Raw genomic sequence first — 18,859 nt, forward strand, 5'->3', positions numbered from 1 at the left:
GAGGCAGGGAGGGATCTACAGCCAGCCAGAGGCTATATAGTGAAACCTTGTCTCAAAAGTAAAACAAAACAAATAAATGGCATCCCCTCCCCCAACAACCTGTGTAATCTGACAACATAACCACTCCATGGTATGAGTAAGGTGAAGGTTTTATTGTAGATATGAGAGAGAGAGAGAAGAGAGAGAGAGAGAGAGAGAATAGCAGGGTTATAAGGAGAATGAGTAGCTGAGGGGAGAGAACCCTAGAGGAGGAAGTGAGAAGGCCTAGGAAGCTAACATGGACTTTGCAATGTATAACAGGTGCCTGTGGTACTGAGGGATCCTGGAGGACAACATGGGTTCTGATATGCTAATAGGTAGCCCTGTGTCCCTTTTGCCAGAGAGAAGGGACACATTTTTGATAGAGAGGAATCAGTTTCACAAGTTCCTGAGGAATGCTGGCTTGAGCTCTTTTCTGGATGTTTGGACTGCCATTTGGAGTTTGGGAAATTGGAGTTTCCTTTGGGACCTGACAAATGCACAAACAAAAGTAAGTAACAAATAAATATATATTATGGAGATCTATGAAAACGTAGTGTCTTGTCTTTGTAAGGACTCTTCCCTGAAGAGACAGTATTACTCTTCGTTTCACATCCATTTACCTGATTGAAATGAGCCTACATCAAGGAAGACTCATTCCAGAGGCAGAAAGCCAACTGCCATTTTTCCCTCACTCACATAGTATCAGCCTTATTCCAAATTCAAAGGACTCCTGGCAAGTGCTGGGGCTTGAACTGTGGGACCTCCTTAATGAAGTGGGGGTGTGATCCCTAGCTCATGAGGATTGAATTTCTACGAAGAACCTGAAAGTCGCCACGAAATATACAAATATAGAGCATAATGTAGTTGGAAATCTCAGAACTCCAAAGTGTGACTGCATCTACTAAGTCTATTTATTTGTAGTGTGGTGCAATAGGGTAGCCATCATCAATTCCTGGAAACAACTATAGGAAGGCTTTGCGTAGTTGTAGAACTACGAAGCTTTAGGTTTGCATAACCTTCGCCTAAATAGGATTCCACCGCTCCAGAAATGTCATCTTACTTGATCTCATTCTTAATCCAAACGTTTCTGAGCACTTGAGCTCCCACTACAATGTGATGGTGGCCTACTTGGGACCAAGATGCCAAAACGACTTGGGTAACGCACTCCTGCTTGCGAGTCAACATGCTGGGTGGAGCAGAGAGATTAATTAAAAGATTTCACCAACGTGGTCAAAGCAAGCTGACCTCTGACTTCTGGATGCTACAGCTTTTCCAAATATTAATTGGCGGAGCCAACCCTTGCGGGGAGGAGGGAATAAAGTTTGCCTTCAAGCTCTCCTTGCACTCTCCTTGCTTTCGCCTTCCTCTTCCCCGGGCTATTTAAAGCCACTGGTTAAAGTTCTGGATACTACCATTGTTACCGAGAAATGTTTTCTCTTTGCCTGGGAATTACACATTTCCAACAAACACTGGGCTGGATCGCGTTGTTTGATTTGGAATTGGGGGAGCGGGAGGGGCTGCAAGAATAAATAACAAATGCAACGCCCGGCTTCGTCCTCCGAGGAAGGGTCCGTGGGTGGGCTGGGACTGCGTGACCCAGGGCTCCGGACCTCAGTCTGCAGCCTCGCACCGTTCCAGCCCCGCAGGGCGCAGGCAGGCTCCATCCAGGTAGCGGCGGCCGCAGGGCCCGCGCCCTCCCTCCCCTTCGGCGGCGGCGCCACAAGCCCGGCCTGCGCGGGGCGGCGCCGCCTCCCGCCTGGGGCGCGGGCCGGGCGCCGGGGTGCCGGTGACGCGGCCGCGTTCCTTCCTCTTCCTCTTCCTCCGCGGCCCCCGCCTTCCTTCCCTCCGCCCATCTCCCGCCGCCGAGCCGCCGCCGCCGCCGCCGTCAGCCGCGCCGTCATGTCGGCCCCCGCCGGGTCCCCTCACCCGGCTGCCGGTGCCCGGATGCCGCCCAAGCTCGGCGGAGCAGCCTCTGGCCTGGCGCCGCCGCAGCAGAACGGTGAGGCGGGAGGCCGGGGCGCGGCGCGGGGCCTAGGCGGGAGGACGGGAGGGCGAGCGGGCGGGAGGGCGGGCGGCCTGTGTGGTTGCCCGGGCCGGGCAAGGCCGGGCCGGGGAGGCCGCGATGGAGCCCCGAGGCCGCAGTGGAGCTGGGAGGCCGCGATGAGGCGAGGGGAGCGGCCGAGGGGACGGCAGGGCGGGGCTGCCGGCGTTCTGCGATCCAGGCCGGCCGCCCCAAGCGGACCGAGGCCGTAGTGGAGGGGTCGGCGCCGGGCGCGACCGTCTCCTCGGATCAGGGCGCCGGCCGGTTGCCCCGGAGACCCCTTCGGCGCCGAGAGCTCCCTGGAAGCCCGGGGGCGCCGAGTGCGTGGTGTATGGAGGGCTGGGTGCAGCCTTGGTACGTGGTGGATCGCATCCTTCCGGCCTCAGGAACGTCGCTTTGATTTTTAAGGCCCAGCGAGCACGCTGCCTGGAAGGGAACTTAGTTTGCACTCAAGTTTGTAGACAAAAGGGCGTAAATATGATGCAGAAGTGTAACTGTAACCCCGACCCACTTGGGTCTCGGGATCTGTTGTGGTTTGCCGCCGCGGTTGCTGCTCAAGCGTTTGGAGTTTGCTCGTGTTAGAAGGGGGAGCAGGTGTCAAAAGGATCTAAACGGGCACCTTTAGATCCCACATCCCCAGTTCCACTTTAAGATAGAGAAAAACGTGCCGGAGGTTGTTTAGCCCTTTTTGAGGCAAGGCCTGCGTAGGGCAGCATGAATGTGGCATTCATACTGAGCTCATAGGCTCTGAGCATGCAGGAGTTTCTGCTGAGAAATGGTGTTACCCTAGCATGCCTGTCCCCTAGTCCAGAGATCTGGAATGTTCCTCGATAGTACTGGGGGAGGGGCGCTCTTTAGAGACTTGACAGTGTGTCTGAAGAGACCCTCCCAAAGTAATTAAGGCTAAGAAAATCCTGTCCTGTGTAAAAGAACAAAACCGCCCTGGTACTCATCAAATCATTGACCTAGTTTACTCTAGAGAGCTAATCACAATTTACTAGGCTTTATCATCTTTTTGACCAACACCCAAAGTTTTGAAAATTAATAATGCCTTTCAAAACTCTTTGTGAATCAGGTGGAATTTTTGTTCACAATTAAAAAAAATGACGGTTTAGTCTTAAGATCCCAATGTCGGCCTTATTTGTCAATATTTCATGCTTCTTAAGTCATTGTTTAGTATAAACAGCTTTTGAAGGTGAGCAATGTCATTGATGGTGTCACACTTGCCCTTAACATAAGTGAAAACATAACGTATGAGCCGTTTTAAGTAGCACACTTGTCTGTTTGTGTGCATGTGTGCAAACGAATATGCCCCAGCTTGCACTTGGCGGTCAGGGGACAATTTCTGGGAGTTGGTTCTTTCTGCCATGTGAGTTTTGGAAATCCAACTCTGAGGTAGTCTTCTTGTAAATACTAACTAGGATTTTTTTTTTTTAATAACACAACTTTGTGAAGCAACCAGAGATTTGTAATAATTTAGAAGCAGGTCCCAGGTTAGAACATCATAAACCCATGTTTAACAGATTCAAGAACGGTGCTCTTGATTTTCAAGTGGCATATTTTATTTTAGCCTTAAAAAATTTTGTGATGACTCAAAGGTGTCAGGATATTCACTCGGATGTTAAATTTGTAGGAACAAATACTTATTTTGATGCCCGGTATAAGTAATGCTTGATTTCCTCTTATACTTAATCTTTTCAAATAAAGTTTTAACAGTCGTTTAGCATCTGTTGTTTGGCTACCAGATGGATATTCAAAGTTAGAATAGTTGATGAAATAGAATCCCTCCTCCTGCCCTGAATTGTATTCAAATTGGTTCTGGCTGGTCTTGAGTGATTTGGTAGGTAGGGAGGAGAGGGAAGGGCTGTCTCTAGGAAGAGGTTACATCATGAGCAAGTTTGCAAGTGTGCACTTAGAAAGTGCAGGCCCTGTATGGAAACCAAAATGGGTGGAAAAGAGTAAAGGGAACTGGGTGCAAGGGAATGGCTAGGGGAGGAAGTTGGAAGGAGTGGGTAGAAGAGGCCAGGTTGCAGAAAGGTCTTAAAAGATCATACAAAGGCATTTGGAAATAAAGCACTAAGGTCAGCTTTGGTTTTGTTTTGTGGAGAGGATTAATTTGAGCATAGAGATGAGGGGATCAAATCTGATTTTGTTTTGTTTCTCAGTTTTAGAGAAAATAATCATGAAGATTAAGCAGTAATATCAGTTTTTGGTTTTTTTTTTTTTCTATTTTTTCGTTTTTTTCTAGACAGAGTTTCTCTGTGTAGCTTTGGAGCCTTTCCTGGCATTCACTCTGTAGGCCAGGCTGATCTCCAACTCACGGAGATCCGCCTGTCTGTACCTCCTGAGTGCTGGGATTAAAGGAGGGCGCTACCACCGCCCAGCCTGATTTCAGTTTTTATTGTGTACAGAACCCACTTTTCTTGTTATTATATCCCGGGAATTCCAAACATGGTGATAATAATAACAGAAAAGGAGTAGTAGATCAGAAGTCCGAATATAAAATACCATGGAAAAGCAAACCAATGACAAGAAAAACCACAGGAGGCAGAATGAGACCATGCCCTTCATAACCTTGGCATACTGTGAGCCTGTTGCAAGGAGCTAAAACTCTTGGAATTTGAGAGTGATAGCACTGTCCTTTGTTACTCGGCATCATCATCCACTTTGCACCTAATACACTAGTATACTTAAGAGACAAGATGGAGCCGCCGGGAAGCCTCAGGATGGGACTCGTGACCAGAGGATTTGACCCTTCAGTTTTTGTCTGGGAAGAGAGAGTCTGGTGTGATCAGCATGCACTGGAGGCAGCCCTTCCCAACAGACCTTGCTTGTGTGCACGTCCCTTGAGGCATGGCTGTTACTTTTTTTCTTTTGCTTTGTTGGAGACAGACGTCAGGTTATATTCCTGTGAAACGTCTTGTTTTTGCTTGAGTCGAATGCAGTTCAGGGTGACCTTGAACTTCTTGCCTCAGCCTCCCAACTGCTTGCCGATCCTCTTGCTTCCAGCTTCAGATGACGGGGCAGGTCACCACATCTCCCTGTAGTGTCCTATAGTAAACCAGTAAAGGTATTTACAGGGGTCAGGTAGTAGAAAGCGGGGTGACTTACTATCACTTAAAGGAAAGTTGTGACAGCATACTCCTTGTGGCCTCTCAGGTGGGGACAGTGTTGTGGGACTGAGCCCTGCCTGTGGGATTTGCCTCCTAACTTCAGGTAGCAATTGTGAGTATGTAATGTAGGTGCTGTCCACTGGAGGGTTGCATGGGAAGGGAGGAACCCTCACAGCTACTCCCTTAAATCTCCTGTGCAGCGCCAGTTCTTTTCTTTTACCTGGGACAGCAGATGGGGACTGGAGAGACGGCTGAGCAGCAGCTGAGAGCCCTGGCTGCTCTTCCACAGGATGGATGGGGCTTCATTGTCAGCACCGACAGGGTCCCTCACAATGGTCTGTAATTCAAGCTTCAGGGTTTCCAGTGCCCTCTTCTGGCCTCTAGGGGCACCAGGTTTGCATGTGATACATACATGTAATGCACAGACATACTTGTAGACAAAAAACAAAACCAAACCAAGCCCATTTGAATAGAATAATTAAAAAAAAAAAGGAAAGATCAAATGTTTGAAAGGCAATTTGGTTTTTCATAAGATGATAAAAAGTGAGATGGCGATCTAGGTGGTCCTGGAGCACAGCCTGTCTCGTTCCCTGATGTTGCAGTTGAATTATCAAGATCCGGGAAAGGGAGTCAGGAGCACTCTCCACCAATGCCTGAGAAAGATGGGTGAGAGGGGCAGCTTGTCTTTTGTTTACTGCTGGGTATTTAGTGCAACAAACAGTGCTGGGTACCTTACAGGCCTTCATTAAAGATTGTTGCATGAGGCCAGTTAGTTCTTCAAGTTCAGAGTTTGGTGCTTTATTAACAGACACTGGTCTGATCTTCCTGCCTCTACTCCCAAATGCTGAGATACAGGCACGTGCTGTCAGAATAGTTATGATGCTTCTCTGACTCCTTTTTATAAACATACTTGAAGATAGTGTGACATCATTGCATCTGTGAACTCTTTTCTGTTAACTTTGGAGCTACTTCCGGATTTTCACTCAGAGTAACACATGGATTTATAGAATTATTTGTATTCCCATACGAAGTATTAGTTGAATATTTTTAAATTTTAATTTTACCCCCCTTTGTGAGACACGATCTTCCTTCCTGTAGACCAGGCTGACCTTGAACTCACAGAGATCTTCCTGCCTCTGCCTCCCAAGTGCTGGGATTAACATTGAATGCCAACATGTCCAGCTTAACTTTGCTTTTTGCCATTTCTTCTAAAGCTGAGTCATTTAACTTAGGACTGCTGAGTGAATGATAGCCTGATAATGGTATAACTCCAAGATTGTTCCCAACTCATATGACTTGAAAGATTTAACAGCGTACCACTTCCCTTTCCCAGAACATGGCACTGGTGGCTTACTATTTTCATTGTCATGATGCAGAGAGGCTAGGCACAGCGGGAGCTGCAAAGCGGACACACCGGTGACTGGAGATACCTTCTGATTGTGCGCTTCCTACTTTTGAGACCACACGAAGAATTTAGAATGATGAGATGTGGGCAGCCCGAGGAACTGATCCTTGTGATAGGCACAGCACGTTTCCATTCACAGCTGTGGCTGCCTAGATGGTGGGTCCTCAAGAGAGCACTACTCTCTCTGGCCGTCATGGACTTGACTGAATACAGAATTTCTTCCCTTCTAAGCTGCTGACGAGCAGATTCAAGGACCTTAAAGTCTTAGCTCTGTATATACACAGACATCCCTCTGTCTGTAATAATAATAATAATAATAATAATAATAATAATAATAATAATAATAATAATAATAATAATTAACAAGTAACTGTTATTACAATGTCTGGTTTTAATTATTTGCTGTACCTTTCTCACACACTTCCCAGGTTTCTGAGTTTATAGCTATACATCTTTTAGTGAACGTCATTCATTTTCCTTAGCTAACTTCCACTTTTAAGATAACTTTTCTTCAATCGGGAGGTAGAGGCAGGTGGATCTCTGTGATTTCGAGGCCAGCCTGGTCTACAGAGTGAGTGCCAGGACAGGCTCCAAAGCAACACAGAGAAACCTTGTCTCAAAACACCTCCCTCCCCCGCAAAAAACAAAAACAAAAACAAAACAAAACAAAAAACCAGATTTCTTTTTAAAGGATTTGTTTTTATCTGTTTCTTTTACTGTGAATGTGTGGGGGGGGGGCAGGCAGATGCTCACAGAGGTCAGAGGTGTCAGATGTCCCTGGAGCTGTAGTTACAGGTGGTTGTGAGGCTTCTGACATGGGTGCTGGGAACCAATTCAGATCCTCTGGGAGAGGACCTAACTGCTCTTTATGGAGCCATCCCTCTGTCTTAAAAACCCTCTGTAAACTGTTGGATGGGAAAGACACTGAAGTGGAACAGGCTTGGATGATGAACTTTTCTAAAAGTGAGACCCGCTTATACCGTGGTATTGATAGAGTACTGTCAGCCTGGGAAAGGCTCTGTTTGCAGTGGGGTCAGCTAATGGGCTTGCCCAGAAGGTGCAGAACGACTGGGGACTTTGTGGAGAAAAATGACTTGATATCTTTGAGCTTCAGAGTTTAGTGATATCAGCCTTGTGGAGCCTTTGAAAGGATTCAATTAAATGAGGGCTATTTTTAAAGTACCCAGCCCTAGTGGTCAGCAGCCCTAAGAAGGCCCTTTATTTCCGTTGTCTTTAGAACCCCAGGTTATAATTCTTTGAATTGTAGACTGTGTGTTTTCATTTTCATTATATTTCCAGGAACAGCTTATAGTAGGTACTGAACTGGATAAGTGAACTGGCCTTCATATTTTATCCTGATTGAGAATATTCTGAAAGCCACTAACAACTTTACTCCCTTTATTGTATAGATGTTTAGTCACTGTTTTGATCACTTTAGTCACTTATTTTATTCTGCCTTCCACCCTTTCCTCCACTTTACATCCACTCTTGGAAAGTTTCTGCTAACAGACCATCTCTCTGACCAGCTAACTTAACAGAAGGCGAGTTAGGATTATGTGCCCAAAGCACCTGAAGCAGTTATGAGTAAAGCATGTTCAAGTAGAGAGGAACATGTGTGAAGTCATGGCATACCTAGCCAGATCTTAACTTGTAATAGGGAGAGTTTAAGGAAGGGTTAAACGGAACTTCAGCTGTATCTAAAATGATGAACAAGCTAGGCAAGTTGGCACATGCCTGTATACCCAGCACTCAGGAGGATTTCTGAAAGTTTGAGGCCAGCCTGGTATAAATAGTACATTTCAGATCAGCCAGAGATACATAGTGAGGTAGTGTCTCAAAAAACTAAAAAATAAATGACCAACCGAATTATGGCTAAACTTTTGAATATTCAGATACGGTTATGATCTGAGGCCTGGTATTGTGGTGCACACCTTTAATTCCCAGCTCTCAGGAGACAGAGGCAGCTGGATCTCTGTGAGTTCAAGGCCAGCTTCCTCTGCATGATAAAGGACAGCCATGACTACTTAGAAAGACCCAGTCTCAAACAAAGTGTGAGCTGGCATGATAGAGAGAGTGGAGAGAGACAAGAAGTCGGAAGTGACAGAGGAGGTAATTAATTGAGTAACATTAACAGGGTGGTGTGTTCTGAAGGTGAAGTAGCCAGTGGGAGCCTAGTGAGCAGGCCGGTCCTGGACCTCAGCTCTAGCCTAGTAAAACCCTTCCTATCTGTTGCCCTGCAGAGCTGTAGGAGACATTCTTGTGGTTTCATGATTTCTCTTTAAGTGTCTTGTTGACACTCTATGATAAATGCTAGATTCAGAAATGCTTGGTGATAACTTAAGAGTTCATGACTGTAGAAAAAGACACCCTGGCCTTTGCACTTGGAGAGTTTGAAATTAGACCTGCCCACGTGAAAAGGAAGGTGGTCAGCTTCTAGAAGCTGGAAAGGGCAAAGGGTTCCCCCCATGAGGTTTGGATACTGTGGAAGCAACGTTAAGCTGCATTCGCTTGGTGTCAGCGAAGGTTTTTCTTCAGGAGGAACTGGGCTGAGCTCTGGAGAATGGTTAAGGGATGGCCAGGTGAAAGGGTGTGGGAGACCCCTGGTGGAGACAGCTGTGCAGAGATGCAGAGGAAGCATGGTGTGAAGACCAGCTGATGGTGGTGAGTGTGTGTGTACTACAGTGCCTCTCAGTTTGTCGATTGTGGCCATTTGGCGCACACATTTTTACCGGCTTTCTTGAAAACTTTGATCGCATGTATATAGCAGTTCAGTTTCAGACGGTGTCGAACTGCCCTGCCTTTACCAAGTAAAACCCGTGCCCATCAGCCTCTGGGTCTCTGGGGTCATAACTTTGTGTGTGACAAGTTGCACATTGTCCCCCAGGCCCAGCATTTACTTTGAATTTGTGTCAGCAGGTGTCCTTCACTGTAGCAAGCCCAGCTTTGGTTTCTTGGATTTGGGATGGAAAGGACTTGGCAGTATACTGGGATGCTTAGGCGGCCAGTTGAGGGTCATGTGTGACAGCAAGGTGAGCTGTGACACAGGAGTCGGTCAGGATGGGTCTCTGACTCTTTTTTTTATAACCAGTTGCCACAAATTGAGTGCTTGAAACAGTCTGAATTAATTATTTGTCGGTGAGAAGTCCAGCCAGACTAAAATCAGGATGTCTCTGAGGGACACATTCCTTCCAAGGCTGCAAAGAGAGTTTCTTTGCCCTTTCCAGCTTTTAAAGGCTGCCCACATTCCTTGGCTCATGGCCCATTTTCTCTGTGTTTAGAACCAGCTGTAGAGTGTTTCCCTGAAGATTCTATAGCCAGGCCTCTAATTCTCTGGATAGTTAAGGATAATAGACCTATTTTAATAGATGCCATCTGATTAATACCTTAATGCCATTTACAGTCTTAATTCTCCTCTGCCATGCAGCCCCACATAGTCACAGGTTAGGACGTGGACATATGCCTCATTGACCATAGTAAAATGGAATAACTTCTTTTTAAAATTGCGTTTGGTGTAGTGTGCCTGTGTGCGTGCCTGCAAGTGTGTGTTGATGGGTATGAAATCAGTTGACAACTTTGGGAAGTCACTTCTCTCTTAACACATGGGTCCAAGGAGTCAAAATCAGGTCATGAGGCTTGGTAGCAAATTCCTAACCATCTGAGCCATATTGGCAGTCCTGGATTTACTGCTGTAATCTAACTGGTTGAACATTTTATCCAGAAACAAGCTAGCCACAGGTCAGTGTCAGTTGTTGCTGGTGATCTTTAGCTTGGGGCTTACTGCCCGCTGTTCAGAGTGGAAGGAGTGGAGGCCTGTCACCAGCCAAGAGAAGATGAAACAGTCACAGCTTAAAATACAGTTTCTACTCAATGTGTATGTTCCAGCTCTAAGCTAAAGTAAAATTTTAAGTATGTGTGTTTTCAAGTAGCAGCCAGCCTCCCTCCCTGCCTACCTGCCTCCCTGCCTGTCTCCCTGCCTGTCTCCCTGCCTGTCTCCCTGCCTGTCTCCCTGCCTGTCTTCCTGCCTGTCTCCCTCCCTGCCTCCCTGCCTGTCTCCCTGCCTGTCTCCCTCCCTGCCTGCTTCCCTGTCTGCCTTCTTTGAGATAAGAGCTTCACTATACAGTTCTGATGGCCTGGAACTCTGTTATATAGACCAGACTGGCCTCAAACTCACAGAGATCTACCTGCCTCTGGGAGTACAGGTGTGTTTGCTGCTAAGTTCTCTTTGTGTGGTCATTTAGATGGTGATGCTGAATGAGTAATGAAAAGGAGCACTCCCACCCCCGCCCCATCATGGTTAGATATTCCGTTCCCCTTCTCCCCTTGCTTTTCTTTAATGAACTTGAAAGTCAGTGACTTCTGGTGGGTAGTTCACTGATAGGTGCAGTGTGGCCGTTTTCAGGAGTGGGATCAAGTAGTTGTAACAGACACAATTATATTCCATCATTGTACCATGTGGCAGGAATGAGCCAAGTCGGCAATTAAGCAGAGGACCAATATTTTGACTTGGGCTGTCTGTTCAGTTCTGAAGCTATAGTGACAAGAAATATTTAAGTGTCGAGGCTTTTTACATTTTATTGTCAAGGTGGTGAAAGACTTGTGAGGCTTTGTTTTGTAGTAAACAAGTTATTTCAGGTGAATTGTGATTAGGTAAATAACCTAGAGGGGTTATTAGGTAAATAACCTAGAGTAAGTTGTTAACTTTGTAAAATAATGTATGGTTTTCTACTTAGTCTGTGAATCATGGAAGTGGATATTGGTTTCCTTTACAGCTAATTATAAATGATCTTTTTGTTGGCTATAGAATATGTATTGCATGTCCCAAACTAATTTATCCTACATTACAGAGTGATCATGAACAAGCAAAAGTAACTTTTACTCCTCTCTTATGAACAGATATTTTTTGACAAGGAGTACAGTGGTACAGTAATTTTATAAGTGTGAACTTTTTATTGTTGGTACTCTTTCTTTGAGGTGTGGTACAAATCCCTGTTTCCTTACACTATTTCCTTACCTAGCAGGAAAACTAGATCGATACTCAAGTGGTAGAGCTTGTACCTCGAATGTACAAGGCCTTGGGCTTGCTGGAATTGGGTATGGTAGGGATGGTAATTGGGGTCTGTTAAAAAGTAGTTGGAACTGAGACTAGAATCCTGTTGTTGGCCTATGTGGTCATTTGCCCGGCTCAGGCAAGTTGTGTTCAGTGCAGTGAGGGCAGAGGATCTTCAGTTATGAGCTCCTACCACATCTGAGTCCTGGATTCAGTTATAGCCCAGTCACTGCCTAAGCACATACATACCTTTTTTACAATTTACTTTTATTTTATGTGTGTAAGTATTTTTCCCATTTGTATTTATGTGTGCCACATGCATGTCTGGGTCTTGTGGAGTCCAGAAGAGAGTATTGGATTTCCTGAAAATGAAATTACAGATATCTGGCTGTGAGCCACCATATGGGTGCTGGGAATTGAACCTGGGTCCTCTCGAAGAGCAGCCAGTGTTCTTAACCTTTGAGCCATTTCTCTCCAGCCCCCTCTTACAATTCTGTCCACTCTTAGTCTTCTAGGATGTTCTCCAAGCCTTGGAGGAGTGGGGAGTAAGGTAGATGTGCTGTTTAGGTTGATTACTCAGTAGTCAATCATTCTTAGTATGCTGACCGCATATGCCCAGCAGATATTAATGCTGCCACTGCCAGAAGAAGCTTCTCAGATCAAGGTTGAGAGTAGCTCTGATCTGAGTATAAACATACTTAGAAGTTTGACAACACGACCATTTATCAAAACAATAGTAGCAGCCTTGGCATGGTCTCCGAGATTAAGCGTATGCCACCATGCCAGACTAGACTGGCCTCATCTACATAGTGAGTTCCTACCAGGCTAGCCAGGACTATATAATGAGACCCTGCCTCAAAATAAAATCAAGCCCAGTGTGGTTGTGCATGCCTCTAATCTCAGAGGCAGGTGAATCTCTGAGTTCCAAGCCAATCTGCTCTACTACAGTTTCAGACCAGCCATGGCTAAATAGTGGGATGCTGTCTCAAAAAAGAAAGAAAGGAAAAAAAAAAAAAAGAAAACAACAGCAAAAAAAGAGGAATAGCAAAACAAAACAACACCAATAAAAGTAGATTTTCTCCTAAGACCTGCTCATCCTTGGGCTTCTGACCAGGTTTACAGTACCAGGTATGAGTCCCCTCAGAGCAAGATTAAATGAGATCGGAAAGTTCTTTACCCCAAAAGCATCCTGCCGTGATTTCCCATGGGTACACCTTGCCTGGAAGTTTAGTACTGCAGTGTGCAGAGTCTAGCACTGGGTAAGAGCTCTGATGTCCTTTGTCCTCCAGCAGTCTGCATAGTACCCCTGGCAGCAGGAAGTTGTCTGGGTAGTTAAAGATTGACTTCTCTGTATCCTGCAGCCAGAATGTGTAGTTGGAGGGTTTTTGTCCAGTCTGCTAGTTCCCAAATAACTACTCTAAGACTTAATATTAATTATAATTGTTTGGCCAATGGCTCAGGCATATTTCTGACTAGCTCTCACAATTAACCAAGTTTTACTAATCTGTGTATCACCACGCATCCATGGCTTACTGGTAATGTTCTGTCATCTTATCCCTTTGGTGACTGCATGGAGTCTTCCTGACTCCGCCTTCTTTCTCTCTCTAGATTTCCCGCCTAGCTATGTTCTGCCCTGCCATAGGCCAAAACAGCTTTATTCATCAACCAATAAAAGCAACACATATTCACAGCATACAGAAGGACATCCTACATCAAGAGTGTGTGTCTTCTGCAATAGGATCTTACCATTTAGTTGTAGTGGGTTATCAGGCATTGGGAATAGCCTGTGTTGTTGAAGGGAACTTTGGGGCCCCTTTGATGAATAACATCTAGGGCGATATCCCATGCCTGGCACCGACACTTTTGTTTAATAAACCATGTCTTCTGGAAGCAGCACTGTCCAGTTAAATTCCTTCTTGTATTTTTAAAATTAGTTTACAAAGTTGTGTGTTTCTATAAGGCTTCTTTCTTTCTTCTTTCTAAAAGATTTTACTTATTATGTATATAGTGTTCCGCCTGCAGGCCAGAAGAGGGCACCAGATCTCATTATAGATTGTTGTGAGCCACCATGTAGTTGCTGGGAATTGAACTCAGGACCTCTGGAAGAGCAGCCAGTGCTCTTAACCTCTGAGCTGTCTCTTCAGCCCAAGGCTTTTTTTTCATACATCCTTAGTTTTGGTTAACTTGTCTGATACTCCCCTTCCTTTCTCCCTTCCTCTTGCAACCCCTCCATCCTTCTTTTAAGTCAGGGTCTTGATAAGTATCCTTAGCTAGCCTGGAACTTGTTTTGATCATGTTGGCCTCAAACTCAAAGCTATCCTTCTTGCCATGGCCTTCAGGTTTGGGGTTAAAGGCCAGAAGAGGACATCCTGTCCCCTGGGACTGGAGTTGCAGACAGTTGTGAGCTGTTATGTGGGTGTTGGGGAAATCTCAAACGCAGGTCTTCTTGGAAGAACAGCCAGTACTCTTAACTGCTGAGCTGTCTTTCCAGCCCTGATTTCATAGTTTGTTAAGGAATATTGACTTGAAAGCCCATTGGTTGTTGTGGTCTGTCACAGATTATATAGCCAAGCTATTGACTGGGCTGTCATCTCAAGACTGCATTGAATCTGAAGGACGCTTGCATATTCATGTGGTTGCTGGCCTCAGTTATTCCTTGGCTGTTGGCCAGAGTCCATTCCTTACTACATGGCCTTCTTGCCATAACTCACTTTTGAGATATATATCTATATCTATATCTATATCTATATCTATATATATATATATATATATATATATAGAGAGAGAGAGAGAGAGAGAGAGAGAGAGAGAGATTAAGGCTGGGCTAATCTTGGAAGTGTTGTATCAGCACCATTGATGTTGCCCAGGCCATGAGCCCTGTTATAGGGTAAGGGAGGACTGCTCAAGGGTTAGAGCAGCAGGGAGAATGGCTGATCATTAGGGATCATCTTGGAGTCTCGCTACATCAGTGGTTATTACCCTTGCTAACTCTGTGACACTTTAATACTGTTCCCCAACCATAAAATTATTTTTGCTGCTACTTAATAACTGTAACTTTGCTACTGTTATGAATTGTGATATAAATAATTTTGGAGACAGAGGTTTGCCAAAGGGGCCATAGTGCACAGGTTGAAAACTGCCGAGCTACATGATAAGCTTATGACGTGTTTTATTTATAATATGCTGGGGTTATTGGGAAGTAAATTAATTGGGTCAACATTAGATAGGAGCTATTTGCACATCATATCTCTGTGCCACACTGTAAATAGTTGGTTTTCTTTTTCAGGTCCAGCACCGAGTCAAATGCAAGTTCCATCTGGGTATGGGTTGCCTCATCAAAACTATATGGCCCCGTCAGGACATTACTCTCAAGGACCTGGGAAAATGACCTCATTGCCATTGGATAACCAGTGTGATAATTACTATTCTCGTCCGTATACAGTACCAACACAAAATGTGGGGACTCCCAGCTCAGCAAACCAACCAGGAGCACAGCAGATGTATGGCAGAGGTCCCCCTGCCCCTCACATGGGGGGATCCACTCCAGGATCTTTCCAAGGAGCTCCGGCCTCAGCATCCCATTCATATACGAGTGCCTCCCAGCCCTATTCCTCTTTTGGGAATCGCTACAGTAGTCCAGCCACATATCCTGCCAGCTCTTGTGCTTCTCAGGGCTACCCCTCCACGTGTAGTCATTACCCTGCCTCAACTGTTTCTAGTGTTGTCTATCCTAATGTTTCATATCCCTCACTGCCTGCCAGTGAGCCGTATGGGCAAATGTTTACCTCACAGAGTGCTTCGTCTGCCAGGCCAGCTAAAGATTCGTATTCTGGCCCCAGCACAGCTGTTACCTATCCATCCCGACCTCCACCTCCACCTTCCCAGCATCACCAGCAGCAGCAGCAGAGTCATTCAGGATATAGTTCTGTACCGTGGTCAGCTCCCGGCCTTCCTTCCACCCAAGACAATCTTATCCGAAACCAAATGGGATCCCTGACTCCAGCCAACAACCACCCTTCAAATAATGGTAAGCTGAGTATGAAATTCACCAAAGATGATTGACAGAAGTTTCTGGTCTTGTTAAAGATGACATTTCCTGGTAGGCACTGTATTTGCTTGTTTTTGTTGGTATTTTGCTGAATCTCCCAAACCCTTCTTATGCTCCCGTTCATAGTTAACTCCTCAATGTTCTGTTTGAAGAACCTGATTCCACACCTTGATTGAGATCTCAGCCAGTGTTTGTTGATGTCTTTTCTGCCTCTGCAGTGCTTGTCCTTAACATGAATTGTCTTGGACAAGTTGAAGAGTCTATTTTGATGATGTGTTTTGCTGGCCAGTACTTTGTTTTCATACTAGCTCAACTTAGGTAACCACTTTTCCAGTTATAGCCCCACTATTATAGAAAAAAAATGGTGGTCAGTGGCTTCCTTAGAGTATGTTTCCTAGGGCTAAGAGCTGCTCTCTCGTTCTCACATTAGTACACTGTGATGGAGGATGAAGAGGGAAGGGAGTGATCATGACTCCTCGGTGGTTGGTCTTTCTGCTAAGGGATAGTTAAATGTTGAGTTAAAAATTTTACACATGTAAGGTATGCATAATACATACGCTAAAATAAATGTGTGTGTGTGTGTGTGTGTGTGTGTGTGTGTGTGTGTGTGTGTGTGTGTGATATTTCCCAAGCCAGGAGATGTCACTATGTATCTCTGGCTGACCTGGAACTCTGTAGACCAGGCTGCCGAAACTCGGAGATCCACTGCCTCTGCCTCCAGAGTGCTCTGATTAAAGGTGTGCACCACCATGTCTCACCCGATATATATGCATACATACATACATACATACATACATATGTTGTTTCTGTAGAATACTCTTACTTAAATTGAAGTTGTGAACTTGAATCTAACGATGTCCTCTTGAAGGGAATGAAAGTATATGCATATTGTTGGCAGTGGTGGTGCACGCCTTTAATCCCAGCGCTGGGGAGATAGAGGCAGGCAGGTCTCTGGTTTTGAGGCCAGCTTGGTCGACAGAGGAAATTCCAGGACAGCCAGGGATACACAGAGAAACCTTGCCCCCCCCACCCCCCAAAAAAAAAAGAAAAGAAAGAAAGCAAAACAAAACAACAAAAAATGTATGTTCAGAATGATAGCTGATGAAGCTGTGGTAATTTTTTGAGTGTGTTATTGTAGGTTATAAAAATCTACACAATCATTTGTCAAGGACAATATGGAGAGAGGTAGGTACCCTTGCCCGGACAAAGTATTTCAATTTTTAATTTAGAATGTTATATTAATACTGAACTGTATATTTGAATTAAGCAAATACTGTGCTAGATGGTTGTTGATTGTTTTAGGTGGTTGGTGAGGTCATATTCAAAACCTGGAGAAGAGACCTCCAGTGCCATCTCTGTGGCCTTTGTAGAACTCATGCCTGTGCACTGGAGACATTTCATTCATGAGTCCACGCCAAGTGTGTTTGCAGCACTGTGGGGTTTGGATTAGTTTATTCCATTTGAAAACCATAAGCTGTCTCTATAGATGAATTTCTAGCCTTGTCAAGTCATCTAGTACAAATTATGGTCAAGAGATGAGAAGAAATGCTTTTGTGCTTTTTTTTTTTCTTCCCCAGTTTAACAAGTCTTTGTTTTACAAAACACATGATTTAAAAAATGTTCAAGGTACCAGGCCAGGGAGGCAGCTTAGTCAGTACAGTGGAAGGTACCGAGTTTGATTCCCAGCACCCAGGTTAAAAAAGAAAAGGAACAAACTAAAGTCCAGGTGTGATGGAGCACTCACGTTCACTGCTGTGTGATACGATGGGTGGGTGGATCACTGGGGTTTGTGTGGCAAGCTTTTAAGGCAGTGGACAGCACCTGAGAAACACCTCTGCTACCCACACTCCTGCATGCACACCACATGAACACGCTCTCACACACATGCACATGAAGCATTAGCAAATAACATCTTGACCAGGTGAAGTATTTACCAAATATTATTTTGATTAAAATAAATATTTCTTGAATTGTGATATGGGCAGCATATGATAAAGTAGTAGTGACTCTAACAACATTTTCCTATGTACAGTGTTATACAAGAAACATCTAAAAAGCTTGTATAAAAATGATTATGCACTCTTTGTGTAGAAGATTCCTGCACCTGTGACACTAAGATAATAGTGGCTGATAGTGTTCTGTGTGTTGACATCCAGATGACGTATCTGACAAAGAAATATAAGTTAGAAAGAAATTCTGCAGCTACACTGGAAAAATGTTCAGAAAAAAAATGCAAATAATATAAAAGAAACTGGTTTCCTCTGGCACCTTTGGAGACTGCAGATCGTGAGAGGAGAACAACATAATTTTGTTGTTGCCCTTCTTTTTCTGATTCTAAAGCTACTGTGAATTTCTCATCCTAGTCTAGAGGACGAGAGAGATCCAACTTGTACAGTTTTCCCAGTTTCTACCAGCTCTGACATGGGGTATGTGAGAGGAACTTTTAAAATTGGTTTTTTGATGTGTATAGGTTGTTGTTGTTGTTGTTGTTGTCCCTGCATGCACATTTGTGCCACACATGCGTGCAGTTTGTGCAGAGCCCAGAAGAGGACATTGTATCTCTTGGGATTGGAGTTGCAGATGCTTGTTTGCCACTATGCGGGTGCTGGGAACCTGCGTCCTCTGGAAGAGAAGCTATGCTCTTAACAGCCCAACCATCTCTCCAGCCCCACTTTTCTTTCTTTCTTTCTTTTTCAAAGGAATTAATAAGAGAAAAACATAGGTATCTTTCTCCCAGTCTTTAGCCATCAGCAGAGTATTTATAAGGTGATGTTGCTTTGGGTGTTCAGGAATACTTCTGACAGCAGTGTGATGGACACCTGGAGGATACAGGACCCAGCAAGGCAAACCAGAGAGACTGACTACAGCTGCTTCCAACCAGTGTGATGACAGAGAGAGGGTAGCACTTGCTTCAGAAATGTGCTGATGTAGTTGGAGAAGGGAAAAGATTCAAAGATAGTATGATAAGACTCCAACTTGAACAGCTTCAATGAGGGCCACAGTCCTAGCTGAGAATGGAGTCTCCTACCAGGTCCTAGAGAATCTTATGTGCTGAAAGATAGGGGTTATATTTTCTGTTGGTGCTTTTTTTTTTGTTTTCTTTTTTTTTTTTTTTAAGAGAGAGTATCTCACCATATAGTATTGCTGACCTAGAACTTGCAATGTAGACTAGGTTGGCTTCACA

At 44.9% G+C, this 18,859-nt stretch overlaps 1 protein-coding gene across 3 annotated transcripts in view; it reads left to right on the forward strand.

Moving 5' to 3' along the window:
* The first annotated feature begins 1,863 nt into the window (after positions 1–1,863).
* The window catches only part of Sec24b (SEC24 homolog B, COPII coat complex component), a 73,245-nt gene continuing 56,249 nt past the window's right edge, over positions 1,864–18,859 (forward strand). For all 3 annotated transcript variants that reach the window (XM_027395708.2, XM_027395709.2, XM_027395710.2), the window contains exons 1-2: positions 1,864–2,020; positions 14,914–15,654. In XM_027395708.2, coding sequence (XP_027251509.1) covers positions 1,921–2,020; positions 14,914–15,654 — 841 coding nt within the window. In that variant the 5' untranslated portion in view covers positions 1,864–1,920. The remainder of the gene's footprint in view (positions 2,021–14,913; positions 15,655–18,859) is intronic.

Source organism: Cricetulus griseus (genome assembly GCF_003668045.3).
Source record: "Cricetulus griseus strain 17A/GY chromosome 1 unlocalized genomic scaffold, alternate assembly CriGri-PICRH-1.0 chr1_0, whole genome shotgun sequence".
NCBI lineage: Eukaryota > Metazoa > Chordata > Mammalia > Rodentia > Cricetidae > Cricetulus > Cricetulus griseus.